General features: G+C 43.1%; 1 protein-coding gene across 4 annotated transcripts in view; it reads right to left on the bottom strand.

The window, feature by feature from the left end:
• Window positions 1-1,281: 1,281 nt before the first annotated feature.
• LOC140396432 (sodium-coupled neutral amino acid transporter 4-like) overlaps window positions 1,282-19,802 on the bottom strand; it is a 116,137-nt gene continuing 97,616 nt past the window's right edge. For all 4 annotated transcript variants that reach the window (XM_072485051.1, XM_072485049.1, XM_072485053.1 and 1 more), the window contains exons 14-16: window positions 13,084-13,228; window positions 12,879-12,976; window positions 1,282-4,900 (exon numbers count right to left, since the gene is read on the bottom strand). In XM_072485051.1, the coding sequence (XP_072341152.1) occupies window positions 4,799-4,900; window positions 12,879-12,976; window positions 13,084-13,228 (345 nt within the window). In that variant the 3' untranslated portion in view covers window positions 1,282-4,798. The remainder of the gene's footprint in view (window positions 4,901-12,878; window positions 12,977-13,083; window positions 13,229-19,802) is intronic.

Genomic DNA, 19,802 nt, shown 5'->3' with positions numbered 1-19,802 from the left:
AAAATTATCATGTCAAATTTCTCAATTTGAACTTTTGGCTGTCAAATGTGTCTGGATGTTCTCCATATGGGCTTCCAGAAAACATTTGATAAGGTTCCACACAAAAGATTATGAACAAAAATTAAATTGGCAAAAGCAGGGAGACAAGGAGAATTTTATTTATGATGATTTGGAATGCACTGCCACAAAGGTGGTGGAAGCAAATTCATTTGTAACTGAAAAGGGAATTGAATAAATATAAACCTGTATAGGAAACTATGAGAAAAGAGCAGGGAAGTGGGACTAATTGCATAGCTCTAAGAACTGGCATAGGAATGATGGGACAAAAGTCTTCCTATGCCGTAATATTTTATGGGCCTTAGCTCATCTGTGTGACATCGCCAATTTGAATAGGTTTTTCTATAGCCAGCCCATGTTGACTAGGAACTGGATTGGAACTACCGATTTCACAGAAGACACACAGCCGACAGACTGAGGAGGCATTTTGCATTGAGCACTTTTGCTTATTTGGTATAAGAGAGATTGGAGATGGGAAGATATGAACGGGAATTAACCAATGGATTTGGAAGAGGATCAATGGACTGTTGTGTGATAGAAAAGTACAGTTGAGACTGAAAGGAATAATCTACATGTCAATTGTGAGGATGGCAGACATTTTGCAATTATCAAGAAGAGAGAAGAATGACTGGCCACTAATGAAATGATGAGAAAGGACAAAATCAGGAAGCAGTACATCAGAGGATCAGGGAAGATCACGGAAGAACTGAGGGAACTAGAGATTGAAATGGTATGGTCAATGTTGCAGAAAGAGAGAGAGAACCTGTGGTGAGGCTACTGATGGCAAGAAAGAAAATAGGCCTAAGATCAGATGGAAGGATGCAATGGTGGGATTGGAATAGGAATAAGTAACTGACAGAAGGAAGTGGAGAAGGGTGATTAACCAGTACTGTGGTGACACTAAGTAAAATGGGGAAAACTGTAAGAAGAGGAAGAAATACAGTTAGACCGGAATCGGAAGTTTGGAGGCAGGCGGGTATCTGGCGAAACCCTCAGGAATATGTCCAGCCGGATTTGGTCATTCTAATTTAACTCACTGATCTATCCATTTCCTGTCCACAAGTTTTGTCAGAATCTCTTGTTGAATGATTTAGCATTGCATCTCTTTCATCTAATGCAAGTGAAACAACGTTTTGCCACGTTGCATTTTAATTCATTTACAATTCATTATCCATGGTTCAGAATGATCATTTGCACAAATTCAGAACAACAAAATGAGAAAAATGTCTTTATGCAGCTTTATTGAGCAGTATTTTTTTCCACAACTTTCTCTGATACAAAAAATGCCCGTCTGTCCAGCAATGGTAAGTCAGAGAGGTTATACCAATTTTAAGTAAACTGAAACGCAATTTGTACCTTGCCACAGTAGCTTCACCCACCTGTACAAAAACATGAGTCATTTCACGAGTACTGTGCATAATTTATATCATAAAACAAAATAAACAGAACAGAATTCATCACTGCTCGGAAAGAATCCTGGTAAGGCATTCGACAGGTCACAAACAATCAGGTTTTGGTTCATTGAAAAGGGTAAGAGCCGATTTTTTTTTTTAAAAAAGCACTTGAGAAAAGCATTAAAAAAAGTTAGTTGTCATTTTGTGGCAAATTTACGAATGTTGAATTGAAAAATATCCTTAAAAGATTTTCAGGGTAAATTGCTCATTAGGCTTTTAAATGCTGCTTGAAATACTCTTCGGTCTATTATGCATGGCCATGCCACTTCCTCAAGTGCTTATTATCCAAGCATCAGATGACATGTGGTCCAATTTCCCTAGAACCCTCCACAATGACCCATCAAGAGGCAAATACAAACGATGGATGGCCAACCTACAAGGACAGGATTCATTTAGGAGTGAGTCCTGGTCAGTGTCAGGTGACTCAGTGCCACAGAGCCCTAAATTCTGGTACCCATGAGATCCAATCCCACAGAGAGGCTGGTGGAGTGAAGCACTTTGTCGGAGGTGACACAATCTTGAGCACCATCTCTGCGCATCTGGCCCCAGACCCTCAATACTCATGGAGACCCGGTGCCTTCATTTCAATAGGGACATATACTGACTTCTCCCCTTACCACTCTTTCTACGTGTGGAAACCTGTGGAATTTTCTCCCTTGAGACCAGCAAAGGTGACACTGAAGCCATCGGAAACCAACTGACAACAGGTTTGTGCAAAATAAATCTCACAATGTAGAGATTGACTGTCGCGTTTCACCAGACAACAAAACTCACACAAGTTTACCATGAGGATCCCTATTTACAATACGTAAAAGACTCAAGCGAAGACACTATTTGATTAATCAAACACACCCACACAAGAATAAATCACAACATTGGAAATATTCACTTGTCACTCATACTTAGATCTATAAATAAAGTTCCACTTTGGCTAGTTAAATAAAAATACCTCTGCTAGGCATTTCTTGTCCATCATAATGGTCACAGATCTTCACCATGATACAAACTTCCTCAAAGTAATGCAGAAAAATGATTGATATGTAGACTAGGAAGAGAAACAAACTAGTTTTGAAGTTCCAGGGTGTCAAAAATCCCTTAGAAATCTGTTGGGGCATCAAACTAGGAGCACTACCACCGAACTAAGGAAGTGTGAGTGTGTTTTTAAAAAAGCTATTTTCAAAGCACGTTGTTGATTGCTAAATGTTAATCATGGTAAATCAGAGAAATCTTTAAACACTCGAAGCCCGAGCAAAGACTAGTTTAAAAATAAATCTGGATTATTGATCTTTCTAGAAGTTATTTTTTTAAAGTAACTGAACACAAGATACTATACATTTTGATTCCAAAAATATCAACTCATAAAAAAAATATGTATTATATACATTAATGAAATCACAGTTGCCTGCAGCATAACATTCTTGACAACTGGTGCTGGTTTAACTAAAACCAAGTACTTTGTTACTCGAACATTTTGCCCTTTGACACCTTTCTGTTTATGTATGGAAGACAAAGGTAGTAATTAAACCAACACTTATTCTATGATTTTTAAAGTATTTGCAAAGCACCATTCATAAGAGAGTTTTCCTTTAACTGCAAAACATAAATGATCTACTGTTTGGAGAAGAGGGCTACAGCTTCTTTTCTTGAATTGATCTTGTAAAATGGTTAAAAGGTTTTGGATTTAAATGCACTTTCTACCTTTCTGAGAAAGGTAATACTAATCACAAAAATGATACGAAGTCTTACAACACCAGGTTAAAGTCCAACAGGTTTGTTTCGATGTCACTAGCTTTCGGAGCGCTGCTCCTTCCTCAGGTGAATGAAGAGGTCTGTTCCAGAAACACATATATAGACAAATTCAAAGATGCCAAACAATGCTTGGAATGCGAGCATTAGCAGGTGATTAAATCTTTACAGATCCAGAGATGGGGTAACCCCAGGTTAAAGAGGTGTGAATTGTACCAAGCCAGGACAGTTGGTAGGATTTCGCAGGCCAGATGGTGGGGGATGAATGTAATGCGACATGAATCCCAGGTCCCGGTTGAGGCCGCACTCATGTGTGCGGAACTTGGCTATAAGTTTCTGCTCGGCGATTCTGCGTTGTCGCGGGTCCTGAAGGCCGCCTTGGAGAACGCTTACCCGGAGATCAGAGGCTGAATGCCCTTGACTGCTGAAGTGTTCCCCGACTGGAAGGGAACATTCCTGCCTGGTGATTGTTTGAATTTGTCTATATATGTGTTTCTGGAACAGACCTCTTCATTCACCTGAGGAAGGAGCAGCGCTCCGAAAGCTAGCGACATCGAAACAAACCTGTTGGACTTTAACCTGGTGTTGTAAGACTTCGTAATGTGCTCACTACAGTCCAACGCCGGCATCTCCACATCATGGCTACCACAAAAATAATGTACACATTACACTAATATCTCAGTGAAGTAACAAATTGCATATCTTAGCAGGTTAAAGATTAGAATGAAATAAGTTAACTTTTTAAATCAGGTTACATAAAAGACAATTTTGTACTTCATATTATAATCCTTTCATTTGTAAGAAGATTCTGATCATGATTGCAGATTGTTAGTTCCAGCAGGCTCTGTGATTGGTTGGAACCAGTAGCTCAGAATGCAAGGAGGCGGGGGAAATGTAGGCGGTCAAGATACAGGATCAGGACCTTAACTACAGACATGCAAAAATTGCTAGCCAAATCCATTTTATCCGATTTTAATCTTTAACTGAAAGAAAAGGCGATTTTAAAAAAAGGTGATCTCTCTTTACAGGCCCAGCAGGCCGCATCAGAAAGATGCACTTCCTATACCGTAAAAGATAAGAAGTTAAATGCAACAGGAGCCTAACGCATCCTGTAAGTTAGTAAATGCATGCTTGGTGTAATATTTGAAAACTATATACAACCTCAGAGACAAAGGTTTTCCAGTATTTGAGCAACGGTACAGCTTTTCTTAAATTAAATACAGCCAGCAGTTAAGTTGCACTATGTGGTATTGTTCCATTTTGAATTTGTTCACAGCAGATCCTACTTATCCAGAATCTGGATTTTCTTTTTGAAGTCCAAAGACATTTTAAGCCTAAGTAAAACAATTCCTTGTAAGAACAGATCTTCAGTTATCGATAGACAGCATCTAGTCTTAACTCTTGTGTGCTCAAGTCTCTGGAATCTTTCTGTTAAAAAAGCAAATGAGGAATGGCATCTGATGACTGCAGTGGCTGTTTTCCAGGGCTGTTTATAAGATGCAAAAGAAACGCTGGTTCCATTCATAGCACTGATCATCTGGTTAATGGCCACCTGAACCTGGTGGGTTGTGGATCCAGTCAAAAATAATAAGAGTCATGCTTCCAATCATAAAAATGATTCCAATGATCAGGAAAATCGTAGCCTAGAAAACAAGAGGAACAAAAAACATTACATTTTGTGATTTTTTTACCGCCTTTATCTAAAAAGAACCATTCATCCTTAAAAGTACCGATAATAATTATGCATTTCAATACAGAACTACAACCTATTATGGAATTCTTAACTAATTAAACATTTCAGGTACTCGTGCCAAATGTGGAATCAACACAAGGAATCTGCAACTTCCATAAAATAGAGGTAATGGGCGTGATTTATGAAATAGAAACAGTACCATTTTAGGCGCTTTAGTGGGGTGTTTCTCGATGCCAACAGGGCTCTGTTTCTTTTTTGGGCTGCGGCGAGGAACGCCCCGTCGAGGTCATACTTAGCTTCAGTGCAGGAAAAGATCGGTGCACCATTTATAAATGCCGCCCTGATCTCTGAACCCCCCTACCGCGGTCTCCAGACCCCCCAAAGGATCCGCGGGCGGGCCTGTGCCGTGGGGGCACTCTTTCCCTTCTGCCTCCGCCACGGCCTCCACCATGGCGGAGGCGGAAGTGACTCTCCCCACTGCGCATGCGCGGGAAACTTTCAGCGGCCGCTGACGCTCCCGCGCATGCGCCGCATTTCTGCGCCAGCTGGCGGGGCAACAAACGCCATTTCCGCCAGCTGGTGGGGCGGAAATCCCTCCGGCGCCGGCCTAGCCCCGACATTGAGGGGCTAGGCCGCCAAAGATGCGGAGCATTCCGCACCTTTGGGGCGGCGCGATGCCCGTCTGATTGGCGCCGATTTGGGCGCCAGTCGGCGGACATCGCGCCGTTGGGGGAGAATTTCGTCCCATATCTGGAATATTGTGTGCAGTTTTGGTCTCCTTATCTGCGAAAGGATGTTCTTGCTATGGAGGGAGCGCAGCAAAGGTTTACCAACCTGACACTTTTGCATGTAGGACTGGTGTATGAGGAGAGATTGAGTCGGTTAGGTATTGCATTCGCTGGAGAATGAGGGGGGATCTCATAGAAACCTATAAAATTCGAACAGGACTAGACAGGGTAGGAAGGAAGTTCCTGATGGCGGGGGTGTCCAAAACCAGGGGTCACAGTCCGAGGATATAGGGTAGACTATTTAAGACAGAGATGAGGAGAACTTTCTTCACTCAGAGAGTGGTCAGCTTGAGGAATTAGCTACCACAGAAAGCAGTTAAGGCCAAAACAGATGTTTTCAAGAGCAGTCAGATATAGCACTTGGGATGAAAGGGATTAAAGGATATGTGGTGGTGGTGGTGGTGAGGGGGGGGGGGGCGGCAGGCGGGATCAGGCTATTGAGTTGCACCTTTAACCATCATCATGATGAATGGTGGAGCAGGCTCGAAGGGCCGAACACTGTCCTCCTGCTCCTATTTTCTATACTTCTATGATAAAAGTGGCTTTATTACTTAGCACCAGGAACAAAAGCTTTGATCCTGCTCGAGTTAGGGAGCTAGACATTTGTGCATTCCGTGTGCGCAGAATCACGACTGAGTGAGTGGAGGAGAAATATGGGACGGGACCCAATTACATTGGGTATCTATCCATGTTGCTAACCTCCTGCAAACTTCCTTCATGAGCAATCAACCCCACAACAGTATGACATATTTTGCCCTCACCACAAATGTTCATGTCAGAGGAGGAGGTGAGGGTGGCATTAAGTCACCACCAGAAATCCTATCCATGACACAGGCATTGCAAGCAAATGAATGGAGATGGTTAACACTGTTGATTTATGAAAGACTAGACAATTGACTTAACTTACATTTGCCAGCTTCTAAATGGCAAATAATCATTAGCAAACAAAATCCAGACTTTTGCCAGGAACAAACGGACCTCTCAAGGAACACCAAGATGTGAATCCCAAATTCCTCACATCTCTTGTGCGGTAAATTCCCAGATGATATCGCTAATAGCATTTGTGCCTGCCTCCTTTACTGTTCCCAGGCTTTGGGAGCGGAGTCAGCATGAGGGAAGATGAAAGTGTCCTGTCCTACCAAATGTTGGTGGTGTCATAGCCCACCAGGAATACAGAGGCTAGAATTTAGTATTCAGGTTAAACCATGTGTAAACGGCAAGCATAGAATTGGGAAACAAAATTCTCTGTTAATGATTTATAAGGTAATGGAGGCAGAAAAATGGCCAGCCAGTCAAAAAATGTTATGTTGCGCTAAACTGTTGCAGAACAAACAATGTAAAGCCAATTAATATTTGTTCATGTCCATTTTATTTACAGTAGTCAATTTTTCAGATTAAAAGACCTCAAACTGGCCAATTCGTGGACTGTGATGGCTTTAATGGTGTGACACCAGAAGATATGGAATAGCAAATGGATTTTGGTGACCATACAGACAAATCGCTCAAAGTTACTGCACACACACAAAGAGTAATCAAAATGGTCATAAAAGCAAATTACTGCGGATGCTGGAATCTGAAACAAAAAGAGATAATACTGGACAATCTCAGCAGGTCTGACAGCATCTGTGGAGAGAAAAGGGAGCGAATGTTTTGAGTTGGGATGACTCTTTGTCAAAGCTGACAAAGCTTTCAATCAAAATGGTCGGTTGGATTATACTGCAAAGTGATTAAAAATGAGGGAGTGATGTTCCAGTTGTAGAGAGTCTTGCTCTAAATATTACATTCAGATTTGGACACAAAACATCAGGATTGATAGATTGGTCCCAAAGCACCAGAATTATATCATGGTTTAAGCTATCAGGGAAGGTTGCATACCCTTTGTCATAACATACACCAGTATATCATGGTGCAGACACACAGTGGGTCCAATCAACATACACAACACCGCAGCCAATCACCAGTGAGAGCACACGCACTATAAAGACAGGGGACATCAGAGTTCCCGCTCATTAGAGTAGCAGCTAGCTAGGAACACAGAGCTCACAGCCTGCAACACAGACATTCACCATGTGCTGAGTGCATCAACTGGTTAGGACAAGGCAAAGGTCTTTAGTTAAAGCTGGTATCATATTTACCCACTGTTCAAGTATGTTTAAATAGTTAACCTTTTAATAAAATAGTGTTGCACTACTTCAAGTGTTGGTGACCTGTCTGTGGTCCAGAACACCCAACACATCGTGATACCAGGAGTGGTTGCACACTAGCACTTCTTAGACGTACCTGCAAGTGATCTGCCTTCCGCCAGCATTCCGTCATTCTGCAACATGGACAACATCAGCCTGCCGCCGCCGCTCCGCATCGCCGCAACCTCGGGGCCAACTGGAAGATTTTCAAACAGCGCTTCCAGCTCTACCTCGAAGCCACGGACAGGGAGGGCGCCTCGGACACCAGAAAGATTGCACTTCTCCTCTCCACGGCCGGGGACCATGCCATCCATATTTTCAACTCTCTCACCTTTACAGATGACGATGATAAGACGAAATCCAAGACGGTTCTCCTCAAATTTGACACTCACTGCAGCGTAGAGGTGAATGAAAGTTTTGAACACTACGTGTTCCAGCAGCGTTTGCAGGGTAAGGATGAACCTTTCCAATCCTTTTTAACGCACCTCCGCATCCTTGCGCAATCTTGCAGCTACGGGCCCACCTCCGACTCCATGATACGCGACCAGATCATTTTCGGTGTTCAGTCGGACGCCCTACGTCAGCAGCTCCTCAAAGTAAAGCAACTCGCCCTCGCGACCGCCATCGAGACCTGTTTCCTACATGAAAATGCCACCAGTCGGTACTCCCATATACAAGCGGCTGAAACGGCGCGGCAATGTCCCTACGAGGCGGAACGGGTCCAAGTGATTGAACACCTCCAGGGCCTCAGCCTGGATGAGGGCGGCCATTTTGCGCGCTTTTCGCGGACTCGCGCGCTTGTATGCACCAAACAAGGAGACGGCGACATGGAGGAACGTAATGTGCAGGACCGCACCACGCATGTGCGGTGGCGCAGCGAACGTGCTGACATCACGACGTGTGGCAACTGTGGCTCCGCCTATTTAAAGCGGCAATGCCCCGCAAAATCTCGACAATGCATACGATGTGGAAGACTTGGCCACTATGCTGCCTGCTGTCGAGCTGCTCAGCCTTCCAATTCATATCGCTTCAGCCAGCCTCGCAGGAATGTTCGGGCAATTCAACCCACGGTCACCGAGTCCGATTCCGACCTCCCACACAGCAGTGACACCGAGGACCCGAAGGCGCCTTTTCGAGTCGGTGTCATAACGAAAAAGAGGCTGTCCCCGAAGCAAAGACACCAGCCGCTGGCGGTATACAGCATCGATCCAGACAATGAGTGGTGTGCCACCCTGATGGTCAACCGGTCCCAAATACGATTCCGCCTGGACACTGGTGCCTCCACCAATCTCATAGCGTGGTCTGCTTTCCAAAGCCTTCGTGTCAAACTAACAATTCTCCCATCGGCCTGCCAGCTATTGGACTACAATGGCAACATCATTCCTGCTTCCGGCTCATGCCAACTCGAAGTGACACACAAGTCACGAAAAGTCATCCTTCCTTTCGAGATCGTGGGCTCCTCGAAGGACTCTCTGCTTGGCGCACAGGCGTGCAAATTGTGAAACCTCGTTCAAAGAGTTCACTCTCTCTCTCCTGATGACACGTCTGCCTTCCAGGATGCTGACTTCAGGGCGCAACTCAACGCCATCATCGACCAGCACCGCGACGTCTTTGAAGGCATGGGCATACTCCCATATACTTACATGATCATACTCAAACAGAACGCCACGCCTGTGGTGTATGTACCTCGCAGAGTCCCAGCACCCCTCAAGGACTGCCTCAAGCAGCAGCTGCAGTACCTCCAAGACCAAGGAGTGATCTCCAAAGTTACGGAACCAACCGACTGGGTCAGTTCCATGGTGTGTGTAAAGAAGCCTTCTGGCGAGCTCAGAATGTGCATTGATCCAAAGGATCTGAATCACAACATAATGAGGAAGCATTACCCAATCCCCAAGCGTGAAGAGATCACATGCGAGATGACTCGGGCCAAGCTCTTCACCAAACATGACGCCTCTAAAGGATTCTGGCAAATTCAACTAGACAAATCCAGCAGGAAACTGTGTACCTTTAACACCCCTTTTGGCAGATATTGTTACAACAGGATGCCGTTTGGGATCACATCGGCATCAGAAGTATTCCACAGGATCATGGAACAAATGATGGAAGGCATTGAAGGTGTTCGCGTCTATGTTGATGACATAATCATTTGGTCCACCACCCCGCAGGAGCATATCAGTCGCCTCCAGCGCGTGTTCAAACGCATACGGGAGCAGGGCCTGCACCTCAACAGAGCCAAATGCTCCTTCGGCCAGACGGAAATCAAGTTCCTAGGGGACCTCATCTCCGAGTTGGGTCAGCGGCCGGATGCGGACAAGGTGGCTGCCATCACAGACATGAAAAAGCCAGAGGACAAGAAGGCGGTCCTCCGATTTCTGGGCATGGTCAACTTCCTAGGGAAGTTCATCCCTTACCTCGCCTCTCATACCACAGCTCTCAGGAACCTGGTCAGGAAGACGACAGACTTCCAATGGCTTCCTGCCCACGAGCGCGAATGGAGAGAACTTTAAACCAAACTTACCACGGCCCTGGTATTGGCCTTTTTTGATCCAGCGAAAGAGACAAAAATTTCGACCGATGCCAGCCAATCTGGCATTGGGGCAGTGCTCCTGCAACGCGATGAGGCCTCATCATGGGCCCCCGTTGCATATGCGTCACGCGCCATGACCCCCACGGAACAGCGCTACGCGCAGATAGAAAAGGAGTGCCTGGGCCTGTTGACCGGTGTCGTCAAATTTCATGATTATGTGTACGGCCTTCCCCAATTCACCGTCGAGACCGACCATCGCCCGCTGGTCAATATAATACAAAAAGACTTGAACGACATCGCCAACACATTGCTCAACTGCCCCACCTGTCAGCGGTTCCAGCCGGCTCAACCACGTGAGACCCTACAGCGTGAGTTGGTCACGTCCCCTTGGTCCAAGGTCGGCATCGACCTGTTCCACACGTTGGGCAGGGACTATGTTCTGATTGTAGACTATTTTTCAAACTACCCGGAGGTGGTACGTTTGCATGACATCACATCGTCTGCAGTCATCCATGCCTGTAAGGACCCCTTTGCTCGTCACGGCATCCCACTCACTGTGATGTCAGACAATGGCCCCTGCTTCGCAAACCAGGAATGGTCCAACTTTGCCAGGAGGTACAACTTTGTGCATGTGACATCCAGTCCCCTGTACCCCCAATCCAATGGCAAAGCGGAGAAGGGTGTCCACATAGTCAAACGGCTCCTCTGCAAGGCTGCCGATGTAGGATCCGACTTCTACCTCACCCTGCTGGCCTATCGCTCAGCCCCACTGTCCACTGGCCTGGCGCCAGCCCAGCTGCTCATGGGTCGCACCCTGAAGATGACGGTGCCGTCCATTCACGTCCCAGAACTCGACCATGTTCCGGTCCTTCAACGAATGCAACTGTCTCGTGCACAGCACAAGGCGGCTCATGACACCCGTGCAGCTGATCTCCCTGCTCTGGCTCCAGATGTCAACGTCCGCATCCATCTTCCGGATGGTGGCTGGTCTGCAACTGCTGTGGTTCTTCGGCAGGTGGCTCCCCGCTCGTTCCTGGTTCGTCTACCGGATGGTTCCATTCCGCGCTGTAATCGGCGTGCCCTTCATCTCGTTTTGCGCTCGCTACGTGATCCTCCACCAGTGCCACGCCCTCCTGTTGTCCCTGACCTGGACTATGCAGAGATTCCGGTTACTCTGCATCCTCCTCACTCTGACGCAGTCCAGCCCGCTCCTCAGCTGGTGGCTCCTGACCCACCCTTGAGGCAGTCAACCAGAATTCGTCGCCCACCTCAGAGACTTGATTTGTGAACTTTGCACTAATGGACTCTCTGGTCTGTTCTGTTCTTCCGTTTAATCGTTCAAGTGGTTAGTATATAGTGTTCATCTCGTTATTTGTGTGACACACTGTTTTTTTCTGCACCAGGCACCTTCCCATGTAAATAGCTTAGTTTTATGTACATAGTCCTGTAAATATTTCGCACACACGTAGTCAGGAACATTCACCACACACTATTTATTGTCACGCAGGCACATTTTTTTAGATAAAAGGGGGGATGTCATAATATACACCAGTATATCATGGTGCTGACACACACTGATGGACACACAGTGGGACCAATGAACATACACAACACCGCAGCCAATCACCAGTGAGAGCACATGCACTATAAAGACAAGGGACATCAGAGTTCCCGCTCATTCGAGTAGCAGCTAGCTAGGAGCACAGAACTCACAGCCTGCAACACAGACATTCACCGTGTGCTGAGTGCATCAACTGGTTAGGACAAGGCAAAGGTCTTTAGTTAAAGCTGGTATCGTATTTACCCACAGTTCAAGTATGTTTAAATAGTTAACCTTTTAATAAAATAGTGTTGCACTACTTCAAGTGTTGGTGACCTGTCTGTGATCCAGAACACCCAACACATCACCCTTCACTTTTATTGCCTTGTAGGTTGAGGGGAGATCTGAATTATATATTCAGTATGCGTGATAGAGAGGACCAATTTCCTCTAGTGGGGAATCCAGGACAAGAGGACATTTTTTCCACACAAAAGGTGATGGAAGTCTAGAACTCTTTCCTCACAAACGCTATGGAAGCTGGTGGGCAACTAACAACGTCAAGACCGAGATTGATGGATTTTTTTCAGGTAAAGCTGTCGAGCAATATTAAACAAAAATGAATGAATGGAGTTAAACGCCTGATTCTAACTGGAAAGGGGGAAGCAGGATTGAAGGGCTGAAAGGCCTACTCCCACTGCATGATTCTAAGGCAGCGACGAAATACTATGTTAAATTCTGTTGTTGAATTTCTGGAATTGTGCTCCCTAGGTATAGATCCTTTAAACTTCGGATGTGCACGAGGCATGACTTTCTGTTCAGAATGTGAGTGCAGCTTCACAAAGTTACCCTGACAAAACTGGCATGAACTATTTTGATTCATCATTACTGACCCCGATCTTTTGCATGGATTTCATTGATTCTTTCTTCACAAGTCTGATGTAACATGCTGAGGGGAGTATGAAGATAAGCATTGTAGCAGCAGATGCACCTGGAGCACAGAAGAAAAAAGACAGAAACAAAATGGCATTAATGTATCACATCTGTCTAATAATATTATACACTGTCAGTCACACAGACCGGTACCTGTGAGCTTACCTATGAAACCAAAAATATCTCTAATGTTTGGAACGAATATCACAAGAAGGTTGTCTAAAATCAGCAGGATCCCTCCAATTCCAATGTGTCGTATCCAGTTGAAAGACCTTCTTGGGAATATCAGTTCCTGAATTGAATTTCGGATCTGTAGAGATGAAATATTATTTTAAAATGTTTCAAACATTTTGCAAGCAATGTTATATTGCACCCGCCCCCCTGTTACCTCAGCATACTTAAAATAAAACTGAGTAATAAATAATCCCAAGGACTGACCTTGTCAATAGAACTTAGACATTTTATAGTATCCGATTTCTGGTCTTCATGGGCCCATTTTCAGTGTCAGAGCCACATAATGCAAAATTTCCTGAACTAATATTTCAAATTGTTCAAAGGGAACTTTTACTAATGCTTCAAATCTGGTGGAATGAATAGAGATTTGACCTGATGCTTTCAGCTGATGTGAGCCATTCGAATGATACTGCAATAGCAACTGCAATCTGAAAGCAACAGCCAACATTCAACAATGTGTCAAAAAAGATCATTATGTGTTAATCCTATTAGTGTTGCAAACACAGACTTCAATAAAAAATTAATGTGTAGGAACAGCACTCTGGGTGTACTTACACCACATGGACTGCAGCGGTTCAAAAAGGCGGCTTACTACCACCTTCTCAAGGGCAATTAGGGATGGGCAATAAATGCTGGCCTGGCCAGCAACACCCAAAACACCCATAGCTTAAAAAAAGTAATTTGGTTCCCCGAGCTTGTTGTACTATTCAAAAGGTCATGGATGACCAGTGATCTATATAATAATAATAATCTTTATTATTGTCACAAGTAGGCTTACATTAACACTACACGAAACTACTGTGAAAATCCCAAGTCGCCACATTCCGGTGCCTGTTCGGGTACACTGAGGGAGTATTCAGAATGTCCAATTCACCTAACAAGCACGTCTTTTGGGACTTGTGGGAGGAAAATGGAGCACCCAGAGGAAACCCACACAGATACAGGGAGAACATGCAGACTCCGCACAGACAGTGACCCAAGCCGGGAATCAAACCTGTGACCCTGGCGCTGTGAAGCAGCAGTACTACCTTGCCGCCCATGTATACCTGTGTTTTCTCCGCATCTCTTAATACCTTCAGCTAATAATCTATCAACCTCTGTTTTACGAGTGACAATTGATCTTGCACATTGTTGCTTCGGAAAGAGCATTCCAAATTTCCATCGCAGTTCGCATGAAGAAATGTTTCCTGATTACATTCTTGAGAGGCCTAGTTCTAATTTTTAGACTAGGCCCCTTGGTCCTAGTCTTCCTATTCGTGGAAAACTATGCAACACGTTGTCTCGCACAGGTTTTTCAAGGGATACTGGAAAATTGATTCCCGGCTTGGAACATTTATTCCTGATAAGCATTTGAATATTCAAGTATTATGGTGTATTCCGGTGCTGAAATTCTGCAGGGTGTACCTTTGAGGGAAAGGGGAAATTATAGTGGCAAAACCGTTTCATTGTTCAATAGTTCCTTGGTTCAATTAAAGGAGAACGGGGTACCGAGAGGTTAGACAGCATACCTGATTTTGGATTTATGAGGGTGGAGTTAAAATTATGTGCAACATGCTGCCTCATAAAGGTAGCTCAAAGGTTAAAGCTGTTCATTGGATGAAGTATATGAATTGCACTAAGCTGTATTTGAACCAAGAATACGAACGGGATGTTTTGAGTGGTGGATCAGTTGCAACAAACACATGGAAATATACAGCTCAAAAGTTAAAGTGCAACATGTGGTGCACAGGAAGATATTTCAATGCAGTCTGAAAAAACATTTTTGTCTGTTGGGGTAAAACTAAAATATGTTCGATTTAAGAATAATTGACAACTGAAAAGTGTCCTTTTCCTGTACACTTGCCAACTCAGGAAAAAAGCGGTTTACAAATATTTTGTGGATCCCACAAGGACAGACAGTGATCATTCACCAACTCTTGATTCAATTTAATAAACGTTTGAATGAAATTACTTGTGTGATGGTTTAAACCGTTGCATGATATTAGTGGTGATTGCCCCTTTAAGGGCAACACAGGATATTAAGGGTCATCTGACCTGGGTGACCAATCGGGACTCAAGGTGGGAAATCATCCTGGGTGGGGGGACTTCTCTGAGGTAGATTCATTTGAAAATTAGCTGCAAAAATGCAACTCTTAAAGATCACTGTATATAAATTTATTTTTATTTTTATGGGCCAGGGTTTAGAGAACCCCAAAGTGTATCATGGAGTTCACCTGACCCAGAATTTTTACTAGATTGTGGTATGGGGAGCACACGGCCCACTCTACAGGTGTGGTACAGCAGAAATGGAAAAGTATTTTTTAAAGCAAAACAATGTTTATTCTATGAACTCAAGTTAACCTTTTTAAAACATATAGTGAACATCTTAGCAACCATCAATTCAAATACAACCCCCAAAGAATACAACACTAAGTAATCCTTAATAACTTCCCAAACAACATCCAGAAGACAAAATAAACACCTTTTAACAGAAGCACATTAGGTTTACATTCACTACTGAGAACATTTATAATTCTGAATTCACCAAATGATCAAGAGATAGTCTTTTCATGGCAGAGAGAATAACAGTACACCTGCTCTGTCTGGCTTCAGCTCCAACACTGAAAACAAAACTAAAACACATCCTGCAGCAAACAACCTAAAATGAAAGTAAAAAGCTGACAGACAGCCCAGCTCCACTCACACTCTGACATCACTGATAAACACCCATTTCTTTAAGGTACATTTCATAAACACCCATTTCTTAAAGGTACTCTCACATGACACCTCCCCCCAAGAAAAAAAAAAACCCATCAACTTCAAGATAGTTTCATTTTTCACCTTTTCACTATCCTTTACGAAATGCACACAGTAAATATACTTTTTCATTTCAAAAAACAACACATGCAAACTGGTATAATAATATAGTCCATTTTTTTTTTGTTCTTCCAACTGAAATCCATCCTGATTGGCAGTCACTTTGAACAAGAAGGACTCTGCACGATCCGTCCATTTCTCTACGCCTTGGCATTTCTCTTTAAAGTCAGATACTTTAGTTCAATCTGATCGCAAAGTCCCTTGTAATTCTCCAACACAGGAGCTTTCAGGCCGTCAAATGCCTGTTGAAAGTCTGCTGTCCACTGAAATTTTCGAGGTTTCTTCAGCAATTCCATCAGTGGAGCAATCATGCTACAAAACTTTTGTACAAATGTTCGATCAAATCCACTCATGCCAAGAAATCGCATTATTTCCCTTCGTCTTGAGTGTATCGGAAACTCCTCAAGAAAAGTGACTTGGGCTTTTCCAAATTCACTTTTGGCTAGGTTTATCACCGAACCCGCCTCCTGAAGTCGATCGAATAACTCCATCAGATGTTTCAAATGTTCTGTCCATGTCTGGCTGAAAATTACCAGATCGTCGATGTATACCACACAATTGGGTAATCCTGAAACAACTTTGTTAGTTAATCGTTGAAATGTGGCTGGTATGTTTTTCATGCCAAATGGCATAACTTCGAATTGGTATATACCATCTGGAGTCACAAAAGCTGAAATCTCCTTCGCCCTTTCGGATAAAGGTACCTGCCAGTAACCTTTAAGTAAATCCAGTTTGGAAATAAAAGCTGATTGTCCCACTTTCTCAATGCAATCCTCCAAACGTGCGATAGGATAAGAGTCCATTCTTGTAACTGCATTAACCTTTCTATAGTCCACACACAACCATTGGGTACCATCTTGTTTAGGCACCATCACTATGAGTGAGCTCCATTGGCTGCAACCCACTTCAATTATGCCATTTTTAAGCATACTCTCAATCTCTTTGTTAACCTGTGCCAATTTTAAAGGATTAAGTCTGTACGGATGTTGCTTGATCGGAACAGCATTTCCCACATCTACATCATGTATAGCCATTTTAGTACTTCCCAATTTATCTCCGCACACTTGATCATGTGATATCAATAACTCTTTCAGGTCAGTTCATTTTTCCTCTGGAAGGTAACTCAACAATTTATCCCAATTTTTAAGAACATCCTCGTTTTCCAATTTAATTTGAGGTCTGTCAAATTGCAATTCATCTGGATTTGGTTCATCACTTTCAGTTAGAATCATTAAAACCTCCTCCTTTTTCTCTCCTACCCTTTTGAAGTACCTTTTAAGCATATTCACATGACACACTCGGTGAGTTTTCCTTCTATCTGGTGTTTTTACCACATAATTCACCTCACTTAATTTCCTTTCAATCTGATAAGGTCCACAAAACCTTGCTTTTAAAGGTTCACCTACCACTGGTAACAATACTCAAACTTTATCTCCACTGGCAAAACTACGAACTTTGGATTTCTTGTCCGCTACCCATTTCATCACATTCTGTGCAACTTTTAAAATGTTCTCTAGCCAATTCACCTGCTCTATTTAATCGTTCCTTAAAATTTGACACGTAATCCAATAATGTAATTTCTGATTTCTCACTCACCAATTTTTCCTCAATAAGTTTAAGTGGTCCTCTTACCTCATGACCAAAAATTAGTTCAAAAGAACTAAATTTGGTTGACTCATTAGGTGCATCCCTAATTGCAAACAGTACGAATGGAATTCCTTTATCCCAATCCTCTGGATAATCTTGACAATAAGCCCTCAACATTGTCTTTAATGTCTGATGCCACCTGTCTAACGCTCCCTGTGATTCTGGATGGTACGCAGTTGATTCAAATTGTTTTATTCCAAATCTATCCATAACTTCTTTGAATAACCTTGAGGTAAAATTCGATCCTTGATCCGATTGTATTTCTGTGGGGAGTCCATATCCAGTAAAGAATTTAAGTAACTCCTCCACAATCTTTTTAGCTGTAATATTACGTACTGGAATGGCCTCTGGAAACCTAGTAGACACATCCATTATCGTCAAAAGATATTGATTCCCACTTTTCATTTTAGGAAGCGGTCCTATGCAATCAATTAGGACCCTTATAAAAGATTCCTCAAATGCTGGAATGGGTATTAAGGGTACTGGTTTTATCACTGCTTGAGGTTTCCCTATCATGTGTGACATGATTGACAAAATTTAACTACATCTTTATGTAGTCCAGGCCAATAAAAATGTTTCTGGATTTTAGCTTGAGTTTTCCTTATTCCCAAATGACCTCCCACTGGTACCTCATGTGCAACTTGCAACACCTCCTTTCTATACCCTACCAGCAGTACTACTTGATGAACATCTGCCCACTTTTCTTCCATCTGCATATGTAAAGGTCTCCATTTTCTCATCAAGGCATCACTTTTACGGTAATAACACTCTGGTATACACTCAGATTCCTCTTCTGTTAATGCTTCCTGATACATCCATTTTATTTCTATGTCTTTTTGTTGTAACTCCGCCAATTTTCCTGAACTAAAAATATCCGCCTCATCCTCCACCTGTTCTTGATCCTTTTCAACCATCTGATCAAAAATCGTTTCTGATAATTGCACTTCAACGTCATCTTCACTTTGATTTCTCCTCTTATCTTAACCTGTGACTTTCTGACCTTGTTACAACACAATCCGGAAAAATCCCAGGATATTCGTCCTTCAACACTTCAGTTGTCTGATTTTTCACTGGCTTATCAACCACCGTAGGCATCACTTCCACCTGCAATCGAGCTATGTCATTACCCAAGATAAACTGTATTCCTGGACAAGATAGGTTCTCTATTACTCCTACGACCACTTCACCACTCTTCACTGGACTTTCCATCCTTAACTTATATAATTGAACACTACTCCTCTCACCCTGAATTCCACATGTTACCACCTTTTCTGGAAACATTCTTCCCAAACTACATAACTCCTCAACTCTTACCATTAAAGACTGACTAGCTCCCGTATCTCTTAAAATTGTGACTTCTTTACCTGCTCCTCCTGATAAACATGAGTAAACTTTACCCACACAAGTAAATTCTTTAAAGAGATCTGGCACCTTCTTATTAACCACCTCTTGATCAGGCTGTACAATCTTTTGTACCTCCTTCGCTTCACTTGGGCTTTCCTTTACCACTTTCACAAACCCCACAATCTTATCCTGTTTTACCACATCAGCCTTCCCAGTGCTTTTCTTCAACCACCAACACTGTGACTTTACATGACCTAGTTTATTACAGTGAAAACATTTGAAACTTTTCATGTCTCTTCCACCCTCCTGGATTTCTTTTTAAATCTGATGAACACTCTCCTTATTATCTCCCATCAGATCACCTTTACTTTTACCACTTGAGTATTTCTCATGTCCCCAGTTTCCATCCCTCACAGGCTGAAACTGATGTCGGAAACCAAGCTTTGATTTGTGAGCTAATTCATAATCATCTGCCATTTTTGCTGCTAATCTCGCAGTTTTAACCCTCTGCTCTTCCACATGAGTTCTCAATACACCAGGAATTGAATTTTTAAACTCCTCCAAAAGTATAATTTCTTTGAGAGCTTCATACATGTGGTCTATTTTCAAAGCCCTTATCCGCCTATCAAAATTACTCTGTTTGAACCTTTCAAACTCCATGTATGTTTGACCAAATTCTTTCCTTAAATTTCTAAACCTTTGTCTGTAGGCTTCAGGCACTAGTTCATATGCACCTAAGATGGATTTTTTTCACCTCCTCATACGTCCCAGATACCTCCTCTGGTAGTGATGCAAACACTTCA

The sequence above is a fragment of the Scyliorhinus torazame genome, chromosome 19 (assembly GCF_047496885.1).
Source record: "Scyliorhinus torazame isolate Kashiwa2021f chromosome 19, sScyTor2.1, whole genome shotgun sequence".
NCBI lineage: Eukaryota > Metazoa > Chordata > Chondrichthyes > Carcharhiniformes > Scyliorhinidae > Scyliorhinus > Scyliorhinus torazame.
The sequence above is the reverse complement of the archived record's forward strand: the minus strand, read 5'-3'. Positions and strand labels throughout refer to the sequence as shown.